The sequence below is a fragment of the Callorhinus ursinus genome, unplaced genomic scaffold (assembly GCF_003265705.2).
Source record: "Callorhinus ursinus isolate GAN/ISIS: 27379988/994484 unplaced genomic scaffold, GSC_fseal_2.0 scaffold8, whole genome shotgun sequence".
In the NCBI taxonomy this organism is placed as follows: domain Eukaryota; kingdom Metazoa; phylum Chordata; class Mammalia; order Carnivora; family Otariidae; genus Callorhinus; species Callorhinus ursinus.
In genome coordinates, this window is record NW_027397070.1 from 34704545 (window position 1) to 34718360 (window position 13816).

Consider the following 13816-nt stretch of genomic DNA (forward strand, 5'->3'; position numbering starts at 1 on the left):
AAACCAGTACAGAGAACAGTATGAATGTTACATGTTGCAGGGTTTTTTCTTTGTTTTTTTAAAGATTTTATTTATTGATTTGACAGAGAGAGAGAGAGAGAGAGAGAGAGAGAGAGACAGTGAGAGAGGGAACACAAGCAGGGGGAGTGGGAGAGGGAGACGCAGGCTTCCTGCTGAGCATGCAGCCCAATGCGGGGCTCGATCCCAGGACCCTGGGATCATGACCTGAGCCGAAGCAGATGCTTAATGATTGAGCCACCCAGGCGCCCCTTTTTTTTTCTTTTTTTTAAAAGAAGAGAGCTTGTACGCATGGGGGTTGTGGTGGGGGGAGAGAGAGAATCTTAAGTAGGCTCCACGCCCGTGGTGGGGCTTGATCTCGTGACCCTCAGATCATGACCTGAACTGAAATCAAGTCTGATGCTTAACTGACTGAGCCACCCAGGCGCCGCACAACATATTGCAGTATTAAACATATTTTAAGATGAATAATTAGAATTAACATGAATTATTATAAATGGAATCAAAGTAGTAATATTTTATGAAGCCCAGCCGACTGAGATCGGGTTGGTGTTTACATGCAGGTTACTTACTGGGTCAGTGGCAGTTAAAGCTGTGACTATGCTCTTCGCACTACTTTTTTTTTTAGTATTTCATACATAGAAAAAAATATATATATTTTACAAAGAGTAATAATAAGACAATTGCTGAATTGTTTCCATTCTCACTGTTTCTCCCTCCTCTACTCCTTCAAGTCCTGTAGTTTGAATTCCACTCATTAACTTAGGAGATGGAGCATAACCAATGCTGTAGAAGCCCTCTCTGTGTGCATTTTTCTTCTCTTTGTGGTCCCACTTGACATCAGAGATTCAGTCACCCTGAACAGGCTGATTATCATATGCTTGCTTTTTTTTTTTTTATAGTTCGGTCATATCTATATATTCCATGTGTAGTTTGCATATCTGAATTTTATGTAAGTGGACCAGGCTGTAGATATTTTCTGTAACTTACTTTTTGTTGTTGCTTTTACTCAGCATTCTTTGTGAGAGTCAGCAATGTTGATACATGCATGAAGCTATATGTCCTTTGTTTTCACTGCTGTACAGTATTTATTTGCCTATATTCCTGTCAATGGACATGTGGATTGTTTCTTTTGTTCTTTTGCTATAAAAAACACTACTGCTATAAATACCATGAAGAGAGCCTTTGGAGCCCCTAGATGGAGAGATCTGATAGGTTTCCCATCTCTGTCTCTGCTATTACCATCTCTTCAAAATTTCAAGGAGTCAGGCACAAGTAGCGCGTTCTGAGTCCTTTCCAAGCAGCTTACACCTTCCTTCTACCTCCTTTGCAAGTCTACGGGAGGGGATGGCAGCATTTGTATTTACCACACCTGAACACATACCCTTCGCTTCAAAATATCTTAGCTTCTGTATTAGTTAGGGTTGTCTAGAGAAACAGAACCAAGAGAGATAGATGGATGATAGATGAAAGATAGATAGATTTATAGGTAGATAGAAAGAAAGAAAGAGAAAGAGATTTATTATTAGGTATTGGCTCATGTGATTATGGAGGCTGAGAAGGCCTATGATCTGCTGTCTGCAGGCTAGAGACCCAGGAGAGCCAGTGGTGTAGTGAGAGAGAATGAATAGTGTAGATGTCAGTCTGGAGCATCAAAGGGCAGGAGAAGATCGATGTTCCAGCTCAGTCAGGCAAAGTGAATTCAACCTTTCTCCACCTTCTTGTTATTCTCAGGTCCTCAATAGATTGGATAATACCCACTCACATTGGGGAGGGCCATCTGCTTTCCTCAGTTCACCAATGCTAATCTCTTCCAGAAATATCCTCACTGACACACACAGAAATGATTTACCAGATAATCTGGGCATTCTGTGGCTCACTCAACGTAATTTTATGTTTATACATAAAATTAACAACCACGGTTTCTTTTGTCATATCATTGTATGTTGTTGTTCTCTAGGTCTTTGCCTTAGGCCCTTCTTTCTCTTTTCATTCTGTCTTCTCTCCCTAAATATTAGCATCTACCTGATGGTTTCAGATACCATCTAAATACTGATAACTCCCAGACTGTTACCTTCATTCCATAATTTTCTTCTTAGCACTTGGCCCATATATCCTGCTGCCATTCTGTATCTCTCTTCTGCAATCACTTCAGACTTAAGTCCAAAATTCAACTCATGATCTTTCCGTTCTCTTCTCTCCCACCCCAGTCTGTTTCTCCTCCAGTTTTCCATCGTCTCTGTGAGGGCATTTTCCCTGTTCCATATGACTAGACAGCTGGAAGTTGCCTTTGCCATTACTTTCTTCTCCCCTTCTTTTGCTCCCATATCTACTCAGTTGGGTTTTTGGTTTGGTTTTTTTTTTTTTTTTTTTTTAGATTTATTTATTTATTTATTTGACAGAGAGAGAGAGAGAGAGAGAGAGAGAGAGAGTACAAGCAGGGGGAGTGACAGGGAGAGGGAGAAGCAGGCTCCCCACTGAGCAGAGAGCCTGACATGGGGCTCGATCCCAGGACCCCGAGGTCATGACCTGAGCCGAAGGCAGATGCTTAACCAACTGAGCCACCCAGGTGCCTCTCCTCGGTTGGTTTTTAAATGTCTTTTGAACCAGTACTTTTATTTCCTCTGCTGCCACCCTAATCCAGGTACCGTGATCTTAAGCCTGGAATAGAGAAACTATAAGGGGTCTCTCAGTAATCGACTCCTGTTCTTCTATCCATTGTGTAGCCAAAGTAGCTTATATTATCAGGTTCCTAACAGGAACTTTTCAGTGGCTTCCCGTTGCCCTTTCTTTTTTTTTTTTTTAATAAAGATTTTTATTTATTCATTGAGAGAGAGAGAGATAATGATAGAGAGAGAGCATGAGAGGGGGGAGGGTCAGAGGGAGAAGCAGACTCCCCGCTGAGCAGGGAGCCCGATGTGGGACTCGATCCCAGGACTCCAGGATCATGACCTGAGCTGAAGGCAGTTGCTTTAACAACTGAGCCACCCTGGCGCCCCCCGTTGCCCTTTCAATAAAATTCATAGTTCTTAACATTTCTTTTGAATACTTTCCAACATCTCTAGCCTCATCCTGAGCCACCTTTCCTCCATATTCTCAATATGTGCTATGACTTCTTGCGCTACATTCTTCCCTCCACTGGGTTGCTAACTAACTCTTCCTCATCCTTTGTGTCTAAGCCATCCTTTGGGACTGTAATTTCCTTAGGGAGACCTTTTCTGAACTTGTTCATGTTGGCTTCCTTTTAAACTACACTGATGGAGCCCTGACTTTCTCATTCATAATATTCGTTGTTTAACATCTTTTTTCCTCTGCTGAATTACAAGGTCCATTAGAACATGGAGGCTGCTCTCTGTTTTACTCTTAGAGTTGCTTCAATACCTGACACCCAGTAGACACTCAGTAATTTTTTTTTTTTTAAGAAGGAATACACTGCATACATACGAATTTCTGCATTTTGCCTCTCCCACCCTTGGGGAAAAATTACCACCCTGTCTTTATAGATATGATGGAATTTCTGGCATACATGTGTTACTAACATGGAATTCACAGTAAAAAAACTACATTAGACAAGCCAGAATGAGGCACTAGAATTTTTAGGAACTTAAAATCAGAAACTAGGATATTTATTTTTATGATCTCTATTATATTTCCACCACAGAAGTAGTGGCTCTTGTCCCTCCCTGGGATATACAAAATCTATATGTGATTTGTTATTTTTATGATTCTGATATGATTTGTTATTTTTAGATTTTCATGAAACTTTGCCTTCTCTCCTCTGGTTATCTTGAATAAATTCATGAGTATCATAATGTTTTAAGAATCAATAAGTAAAAACATTATTTATAGCAGTTTTCTGCTTAATCTCATTTAAGCATATGAGAACAATACTGAAATTAGCCAAACATAACTGAGATAAACTTCTGACTTTGAGGAGTATATTTAAAATTTATTGCTACTGTGTACTATCTATTTTCATGACTGTGTTCAAGTTTATCTGATAGCACCTGATTCCTGAGATATTCTTGTATTTATCTGTATTATACAGATGGAGTGTATCCTTAGAGGTCTATCATTTGAGATATCCAGAACTACCAACAATATTGTTCATAGAATATGTTACACTTAAGTATCTCTATCTTTTATGTGTTCAGTCGTTTTTCATTTCACTATGTAGTTACATTAACTTTCAGTAACAGCTACCCTGTCCTAAAAATGCCTACTGTGCACTTGGGCACCGCATGTGGCTTTTAATTTCCAAATCTGAGCTTTGCTGTTCAGTTGGTCTAAATGTCTGGAATAAATTGGTTACTAGATTCCCAAGTATATTAGTATATATCTGAAAATAGCTTTAATAGTTTTTCACTTGCTGGTTAGATAATGAAGTGAAGAGTAATACGATGACTGTGGAAGTTTGTGATATTTTGGTTTGAGTTCATGAAGCCTTGGTTGGTATTTTATAACCAAACTGCCCATAGAATTATGGACAGTAGTTCTGACTTGAAGTGCTTTCCCCATTTATGTTGGAATATATGATTATCAGTTTCCCTCTGTAGACAGTTTGTCCGTTATTGTGACATTATGATTGGGTTAGGACACCTGAGCACTAACCTCCATTTTCAGAATGTTTCTGCTTTTTAGTGATAATTGAGCACACTGTTGCTCTGTTTTTAAATCTGTTGAGATACACTTCACGTTGTTAATGTAAATATTTTATAGCCTTAGCTGAATTTCTTACAACAGCTCTTGGTCTTGACAGCTGAGATCAGCTGGCTCATGTTTCTTAATGGCACTTAGATTTGAATTTTGTGGGTTGGGAGGCAGAAAGAACTACTTGGAACTGGTCTGTTTAATGCATGGTGGCTTTAAATTCAGGCTTAAAAATGGGCCCATTTATAAAAAGAAAGTCTTAATCTCCAGAGTTCACTCTAGAGAAACACTGTGGAGTTAAGAACTTGGACTTTTTTTTTTTTTTTTTTTTTTAAACCATCCATTGGTCCTGGTAATTTGAGGTGAGAAACACTGTGGAGTTAAGAACTTGGACTTTTTTTTTTTTTTTTTAACCATCCATTTGTCCTGGTAATTTGAGGTGAAGGAAACTAATATGAACTTCACATTTTCATTTCAATTTGAATTCCAAGATTCTTTGATTCTCTAGAGCCAAAGTGTTTCACGGGTTTTCATGCAGAGGTTATGACTAGAGGGGAAGAGTGCTGCCTGTTGGTCTTGAGTGACAACCCCTGCCCTCTGCCCCAGCTGAGAACTCAAAGCATTGTTGAATAGCACTAAAATGAGCTGAGTCCAAGACTTTAGCCAGATGGTCGATATAGGGCTTTTAAAGGAAGGGAAATAGTAAAAGAGTAATCTCAGAGGAACTCTCTTATGTTAAAGAACTGAGAAAATGAAGTCTTTCTGAAGCTAAGTGTAAATTATACCACCTTCTTTGGGAGCAAAAGCTGCTAAATGTAACAGAAGAAAATGACAGTGTAGGAAATCAAAGTTCAGGAACAAACTTTCAAGTGTGGTTTTCAAATGCTTAATCCTCTCTTACTCCTCTCTCAGGATCCATTGCCTCCTTTTCCTCCCCCTCCTCCAAAGTCTGTTTGAAAGGGATTTGATGGGTAATGGCAAAGGAAGGCAACTTTAGACAGAGTATAAATTAGGGCACAAGATGCCCTTTGTACAGGAATTATCTTAGACTTGCTTTTGAAAACATACTTTTTTTTAGTCTTATTAAGAAAATAATCAAAGGTATGATTCTTAAAGCTTTGAGTTTAGTCTGCTTTCAGTAAAAATAAGGTATAGATACCAAAATAAGCAAAGCTTTTTTTTTTCTTTCCTGGTTTCTGCTTATAAGATTTACAGGTATTTAAAATAAACCTATGAAAAACAGAAATACTGTCCTGGGATTGGCTAAATAGTCAGAGCAATTACCTCTGGGCTCCAAAATCCAACTGAGCTTGACTTTTGGAAATAAATTTAGCTAAGACTTCTTCCTCATTCTGTTCTATAAAGGTGTACATGAAATGATACTGACCTTTGCCAGAAACCCCAGGAATCCTATTCAGTGATGTACTTGTAATGGTCATGAAAGAATTAAAACAACACAGATGTGGATTAATGTGAAAAAGTAGGCAAAACGCTAAATTCTCATTGTGTGGTTTCAATGTGGCAGATCCTTTAAAATACTTCGGTGTACCACAATAATTAAAGGGTTTAAGAACATTACGTTAAAATACCTAGAAAATAAAAGCCTACAGTTGAGTAACAAGAATGAACTATGTTTTATTTTTTTAAATTGGAATTAATGTAGGTTGCCCTGGTGAAAATAGAATGAAATATTTAACAGTAACTGTTTTGTGCAGCACTAGAGATCAAAAACAGTAATGTAAATAAGCAGGTCTTTAAAGAATATACTCACAGACATGTTTAATGTAAATGATTGCTAGAAGGGAAATGTATTTTCTTCAGTGCTATGCAAAGAAATTTTAATTGACTTGATTTTGGCAGTAAGAATCTACAACTTAGCCTTAATAACTAAAAATTTTAAAATATTTGCTCATTGCTCTGGATTATGACTGTCCAAGAATTACTGTTTTCAAACACTAATTAATCATTTTAAATAAACTTTTTTTACACATTTATGGCATCAATGAGTATGACTGTTTATTACATTTTACCTATAAAAAGTTGAACTGTTTTATATACTCTTTATGGAAACAGTGCACAGTCATAAATTAAAAGATGCAACTGTTTTGGATATTTTACTGGTGGTCCTGTGTTTTCCTGCCAGCCATGCAGCTGTTTTAGGTTTCTCAGGATAACATATAAAAAGCTGTATGTACACTGCAAGTTTATGCTTGAATTGCCAAGCCAGAGATGGTATGACTCAACTTTCCCAGAAGCAAGTTGTACCAAAATGTCATGAATCAAAACAACTAGTTGCATAGTGGTTTGTATTACAGCTATGAAAACCAATTCTGTTTATGATAGTTGGCTTCTTAAGGTTGACAGACATTTACTGTGGTACCTGATTTTTGCCATGAATGAACAGCCATTGGAGCTAAGACTGTGCTTTTCTTTTGAGGATCTGAGGAAAGGAAAAAGGGTAATACAACGGTATCTGGTGTATGGATAAAATTTACTTGGAAACTTATATTAGGAATGGAATGTTTCATTTCTAAGATACTTGTAAAAATATTACTAAATATTACTTATTTATGTGATAGTGAGTTCTCAGGGAAGAGAAATTGATTTTATCCTGTTCCAGGTTGATTTTTAGACTTGTGAGATGACTTAACTTACATCATTTCTCATGCATCATAATCTTAACAGTGGACATTTTATTGTGTCCTGGGATGTAATAAGCAGATACTTCTTCTGGCCTTGTGGTAGATTTGGTGAATCCGTTTAAGTCCCGGGGGACCTAAGGTTCTATCAAGAGTTTGACAATGAAAGTGGGATGCATCCCATCAAGGTTTATAAGATGGGATGTAGGGAGAAAATATTAGAACTTTTGTTGAAATATTTTTATCTCCTCCTTTAAATATTTATATGTATTTTATAATATGCTTCTATATTAGTATATTATGTATAATTATATACTATATAACTATGTATTAATACAATAGGTATATGATTTATAAATAAGTATACAAATTTTAGAGATACATGCTCAAGTATTTTTACTGCTATAAGTATAGTATCAAAAGTCTGTAGGGGTGCCTGGGTGGCTTAGTTAAGCATCTGACTCTGGACCTCAGCTCAGGTCTTCATCTCAGGGTCATGAGTTCGAGCCCTGCACTGGGCTTCACGCTGGGCATAGAGCCTACTTTTTTAAAAAAAAGTTTTAGATCATTGCTCAATAAGTATTAATTTCCTTTCTCCTTCCACTTTTCCCTTTCACTCTTGGCAGAGAAGCAAAGAATTGCGTTAACACCTTGATTTGTGGTAGTGTGAATAAATTATAGCCAATTCCGGGAGCTTATCCTGTGTCTTACTTTGAGCACTTTTTCTATTGCCCTCTTATATTGCCATATATTTTTTAATCACACAACCTTATTAAACATGGATACAAATGAAAAACAGACTTGTTATTATGTTAGAAATAATAAGTTGCTCATGCATCAAGACTTTGACACACAGGAAGTTTGAATGAATGAGTAGAAAAGTTTCCAAGTTATTAAAATGTTCTGGTACCTGATTTATTCATTTGCCATAACCGTAATTCTAAGGCGGATGAAGCTCCTTTACTTCCTGAGGCCTGAAGAAACAATGTGGTTTCTTAAACTAGGCATTAAAGCAAGGCTGGAAATATTTGTTTTCCAACAGTGCTCTTAGTCATGCTAACAAGTTGACCCTTTTTGGCTAGGATTATCCTATATTTTAGGCCTGTTTGTTTACCTTTATCAAGGTAGAAAGTTTAATTGCTAAATAATATATGTGTGATTGAAGAAAAATGGTGTCTGTTACACTGTCTTTTGAGATCAGTTCAAAAGACTTCTTCTGTATTTACTAATTGGGACATTCTGTTGAACTCAGGATGTCAGATTTCTTGGGCATGTAATTGTCTAAGGTTTCACTTCCTGTATGGAAGGAGACAATATATTTTTGTAATGCTGAAGTAAATTTGAAGTAACTAGTGTTTTCTCTCCTCTCCCCTCCTCCATTTAATAAGTATTTATTTCAGAATATATTTATGTAAAATAGTCAATATTTATGTAAAAATATTAATAATACAGTAGTATTATGATACCGTATACTTATTTATTAAGAGTATGCCAGGAGGACAATAGCAGTTAGGTACCCAAACAACAGTCAACAAAACAAGTTCTGAAGATTGGGAACGGTGAACATTTTAATAGCAAGTATTATTTTTGGAAAACTTGAGAGCTCTTTTTAGATCTTAATGTAATTTGCTTTATAATTTAGTTTAACAATTGAACTAGTTTAGGCAGTCTATATATAGTTAGTATGTTTCTTTTTAAAGGGTAATAATGCATTTATAAAGTCAGAACATTTCAATCTCAGAATTCCCCTTTAAAACGTGAATCAGTTTTATTATTGCTTTAAAAAAATAGTACCAATTTATATATGCTTTCTATATCAGCGCTACACTTTTTGTTTTGTTTTAGGTATTTAAACCATGTCAGAGCTGCCTCTCCACAGGACCTTGCTGGAGGCTATACTTCTTCTCTTGCTTGTCACAGAGCGCTACAGGATGCATTCAGTGGGCTTTTCTGGCAGCCCAGTTAACCTTTATTTCTCCTTTCTAAGATTTGGACCCAGGAGCCGAACCAGGGAGCTAGCAAAAGTAAAGCAGGCGTGTAAAAGGAGAGCCCTGTGCAGCTGCCCAACAACAGTGCCACCGCTAGCAGCTGTGTTAAAGTATTCGTGAGAAAATTTCAGAACTCAGCTGAGTAATATAGTGGATAAATATATGTGGAAAAGATTTATTTTTTACTTGTATTTTTCTGAGAGGGATTGAAGCATTTATATGGTAAACTTCATCTGATGGAAGATATGAATAATTCACCTATGTATGCTTGAGGTTGACAGACTTGTAAAATCTTTTTAAAAATAAAGCTAGACTTTATATTAAGTTTTGTGGTTTTTCTCTTATTACAGTGTTTTACTTGAACACATTTTAAAATGCCATTTTGAATACGACATTTAGTGTTAATATCCAAGCCTATTATTTCATCTCATAAAATGTTCCTTTTTTCCGCCCTGTGTTGTTAATACTAGTCCAGACAAGTGGATATATTTCCTTCTACCAGCAGGTTGTGGCAAGTAAAACTTGACCTATGATAATGCCACTCTCTCAATATGAAGGACTCAGTGCCTGTTTTGAGCAGTGGAAAGTGAGACAAACCTTGATCAAGGTATTATAGTTCCCAGCTGTGAGCCACACTTAGGATAAACCAGACGAGAGTATTAACCTGCTTTAATGACAAATTCAAAGAAGTAAGTTAATAAAATTTAATACTTAAATGGCACCTTTCACTTCAAATGTGAGCTCATTTTATGATGAAACCTTGGAGACTGGAATGGATACATTTTAAACAAAATTTTTCTCAGTAAATTGCAGACTCTGATATAGTTTCTGTTGAAACTTCAAAGACTTTTAGTATACCCAGGATTTTGCTTAGAGTTGGATGTGGAGAGGATGGATATTTGTAGCATCTCAACCTTATATGAATCTGTTATATAGACCACCGTGTATGGGACATAGTTTCTCAAGGAAATTAAGGGATTTCCTATCAAATGTCCATTATAACAGATGTTAATTTTATGGGAGGAGTTATGTGAAACAAAGTTTGTGGTTACATTAGGGTGGAATATCCACAGGTAACAGCTCCAGCTTATTTGCCTAAGCAGGTATTAATTTCAGGTACATCTTCATCTTTAAATATAGATGACCCTTGAACAACACAAGTTTAAATTGTATGAATCCACTTGTATGTGAATTTTTTTTTAATTTACCTTATATTTTTTTAAAAAAAGATTTTATTTATCTATTAGAGAGAGAGAAAGCACAAGCAGTGGGAGTGGCAGGCAGAGGGAGAAGCAGGCTCCCCGCGGAGCAGGGAGCCCAACGTGGGACTCGATCCCAGGACCCTGGGATCATGACCTGAGCCCAAGGCATACGCTTAACGACTGAGCCACCCAGGCGTCCCTGTGGATTTTTTTTGTACAGTACCGTAAATGTATTTTCTCTTCCTTATTATTTTAACGTTTTCTTTTTCCTAGCTTACCTTATTGTAACTATACAGTGTTTCATATGACATACAAAATATGTATAATTGATTATTATGTTTGTGTTAAGGCTTCTGGTCAACAGTAGGCTATTAGTAGTTATATTTTGGGGGGAGTCAAAAGTTATATGTGGATTTTCCAGTGTGTGTTGGGGGTGGGTGGCCAGTGTCCCTAACCCCTGTGTTAGTTAGAAGTACAGTTGACCCCTGAACAGTCTTTGATAACTAAGAAAACCAAGGCATCAAATAATTGAGTAGGCTTAGATCATATACACAAGTTAGTAAAAGATCAGAATTAAAACTGTTTGCTTTTTGTTTTTAATTTAAGTCTAGTTCTGTCTGTACTTTACAGGCTGCCTTCTATTTTTCATATCTATTAGCATTCCCCAATTGAGGATTAGGATTTTAAGTACAGTCTATAAATCTGTTCAAATAGTGAGAACGTTGACTTAAAGTTAGGACTTTGCTGTACTCAGCTGCTGAAGTACAGTATCCAGCCTTTACAAAAGAAATACTATTACTTGTTCTCAGTACCTTGTATAATGTATTTAAATAAATGAACTAATTAATAGAACACTTTATAAAGTCTTTCAAAACGTTTTTCGAGCCTACCTCATTATTGTGGAAATTGTCTGCATCTGATTTGGCAAATAAATTGAATTCCAAAACCTTTATACATTTGTAAATATTTTGTTCTTACTATTGCTGTACTTTGTTCAATAAGGCAAATAAGTTTTAATCGACCTTATTAGAGCGAAGGGAATGGTGAAAGGTAACTTAATGACAATTCACTAAGTAACAGAAATACTCTAAATTGATGAGATTATCCCCATCCCCCTAGTGATTTCCTTTCTCAGAGACAAAAGGCTGTAGAAGTCCTTCATATACATCAATTAAGTCTTTTAACTTCGTACAATACTAGCCCAGAAACAATAGCTAACAACTACTGAGCATTACCTATGCACCAAGTACTGTGCTTCATGTATTGTGTATTATTACCTAATCTTTACAATGCTAGTATTATTTCCCCTATTTTAGCAGATGGAGAAACTGAAGCATAGGGAGGTTAACTAACTTGCAGAAGGTCAATACAACTTAAAAGTAGCAGAGTGGACTTGAACCCAAGTGGTCAGAATCCATGCTCCAGAGTTGAATATCAAACTGTCAAGCTAATAAACAACAGGCTGTGTAGAACCAAGTCTGAGTAATCAAACTTCTTAAGATTTCCAGGAAGTTTTACAGATCAAGTGTCTACTTATTTTATGGCATATAAATGACATCAACTTAATCACCTTATTTATATCCTTGAGAGAAGTTCTGAGAAATTTATTATGTAGAACATCATTTGACCATTAACTACCTTCCTTTTAAACAGATATTAATGGTATCGAATACATTTACATCGTAGTTGGAATGCACTAGTAGTATTCCTTAATTTCATTCACTAAATATTTGAACTAAGCTTCTTTAGGCTGTCAACTGGTGGTAATTATTTCAAAATCCAATTAAGGTGACAGAAAACTTGTCAAAAAGCTAAGAAAATTAAAAAATTGTATCCAGTGAGCTTTATAGCTGTCATTTTCTAGTGGACATCAAGAATTCAGTTACCAGGTATCACATTTAAAACTTTAGGGTGGGCCTAGATTTAAATAATGAAATAACCCCATACATTCACTTACCCACTCTGAGGGAAAACGGGGAGGAGTTAAGATGTTAATAGAGGCTGCATATTTGACTAACTAGTGGCAAGAATCTTACCACTTTCCATGTATGAATAAAAACATCATTTGTACCCATATTTAATATTTATAACCTAGCATATCAATGTACAGTACTAGGAAAAAATTCTTCTACCTGCAAATTAAAATCCTCTTCACCTAGATCATGCCAACTGTAGACCCCTGGCCAAATCCAACTGCCACCTGTTTCTGTATGCTTCATGAGCTAAGATTGATGTCTACATTTTTTTAAGGTTGAAAAAAGCCAAAATCATATACTTCTTAACAAGTGAAAAGCATATGACATTCAAATTTCAGTGTCCATAAATAAAGTTGTTTTGGCATACAGTGTTTCTGTATTGTTTATGGCTGCTCTGGGGGCTACTACGACAGAGTTGAGCAGCAAAAGAGACCTTATGACTTGCAAAGCCTAAAATACTGTCTGGTCGTTTACCAAAAGCTTTCTGACCCTTCACCTACATACTCCTCACTTGGAAGGGAGGGAGGAGAAGAAAACCAGAAGTCCCAAACTGGCAATCCCTGGCTGAATTAGCCCCCAAGGTCTTGCAGAAAGGAAGTCTGGTTGAGTTTCAAAAACCATTTTTAAGTGCCTTTAGATAAGGGATGAGGGCTCCAATTCATTACTTTCCTACACTTCTTACCATTTATTGCCTTCATCTATTTATATTACCTGCCTCGCTTCTGAAGGCATTTGAGTTTGTAATGAATTAGATAAGTGGTCCTCAAACTTGTTCTGTAGGGCTGTCAGACAGTAACTATTTTAGGCTTTGTGATCAAATAAGTTGGTACAATGTTTTTAATGAACAAAATTCAAAATATAATTGGGTATATATAATTGCATTGTTTTAACTCCTTTTTTGGGGAATAACACTGGTTCCTTTAATTGGGGTTCTAAGTGTTTCCTATCATCAAAATCAGTTATCAATGATTACCTGTTAATGGTTATCTATAATGAGATTTTACAAATTTCATCTCTAAAAATGTCTTTTCACACAAATAGATACTGCCAGAATACTGGCATTAGTCTTAGAAGCATAAGATTTTAACTGGGCATATTCATCACTTGGAAGGCATTTGTAAAAGCCTATTAGATTCTTCCCTTGATATTTGCTTTAGCACGTCATTACAGAGTACATTGATCACTTCCAATTGCAGGTAGAAGCTCAATTATAGGTAAATGGATTTTGAAATATGTAAATTTCCTTTTATTTGCATTTTCACGAAGGTCCCAAAAATGTTGAACACAGAAATTGTATCCACTGCTAATTTGAGGGAAATCTTGTTTCTTGTTTTAATTTTCGA

At 36.2% G+C, this 13816-nt stretch overlaps 1 protein-coding gene across 2 annotated transcripts in view; it reads left to right on the forward strand.

Annotated features, from left to right (window-relative positions):
* MNAT1 (MNAT1 component of CDK activating kinase) overlaps nt 1–11375 on the forward strand; it is a 202047-nt gene extending 190672 nt beyond the window's left edge. Inside the window, exon 8 of one of the 2 annotated variants that reach the window (XM_025869928.2) lies at nt 9153–10512. In XM_025869928.2, coding sequence (XP_025725713.1) covers nt 9153–9273 — 121 coding nt within the window. In that variant the 3' untranslated portion in view covers nt 9274–10512. Of the gene's footprint in view, nt 1–9152 lie in introns of both variants that reach the window. The other variant, XM_073895320.1, reaches the window with a different exon arrangement.
* Nucleotides 11376–13816: the final 2441 nt, after the last annotated feature.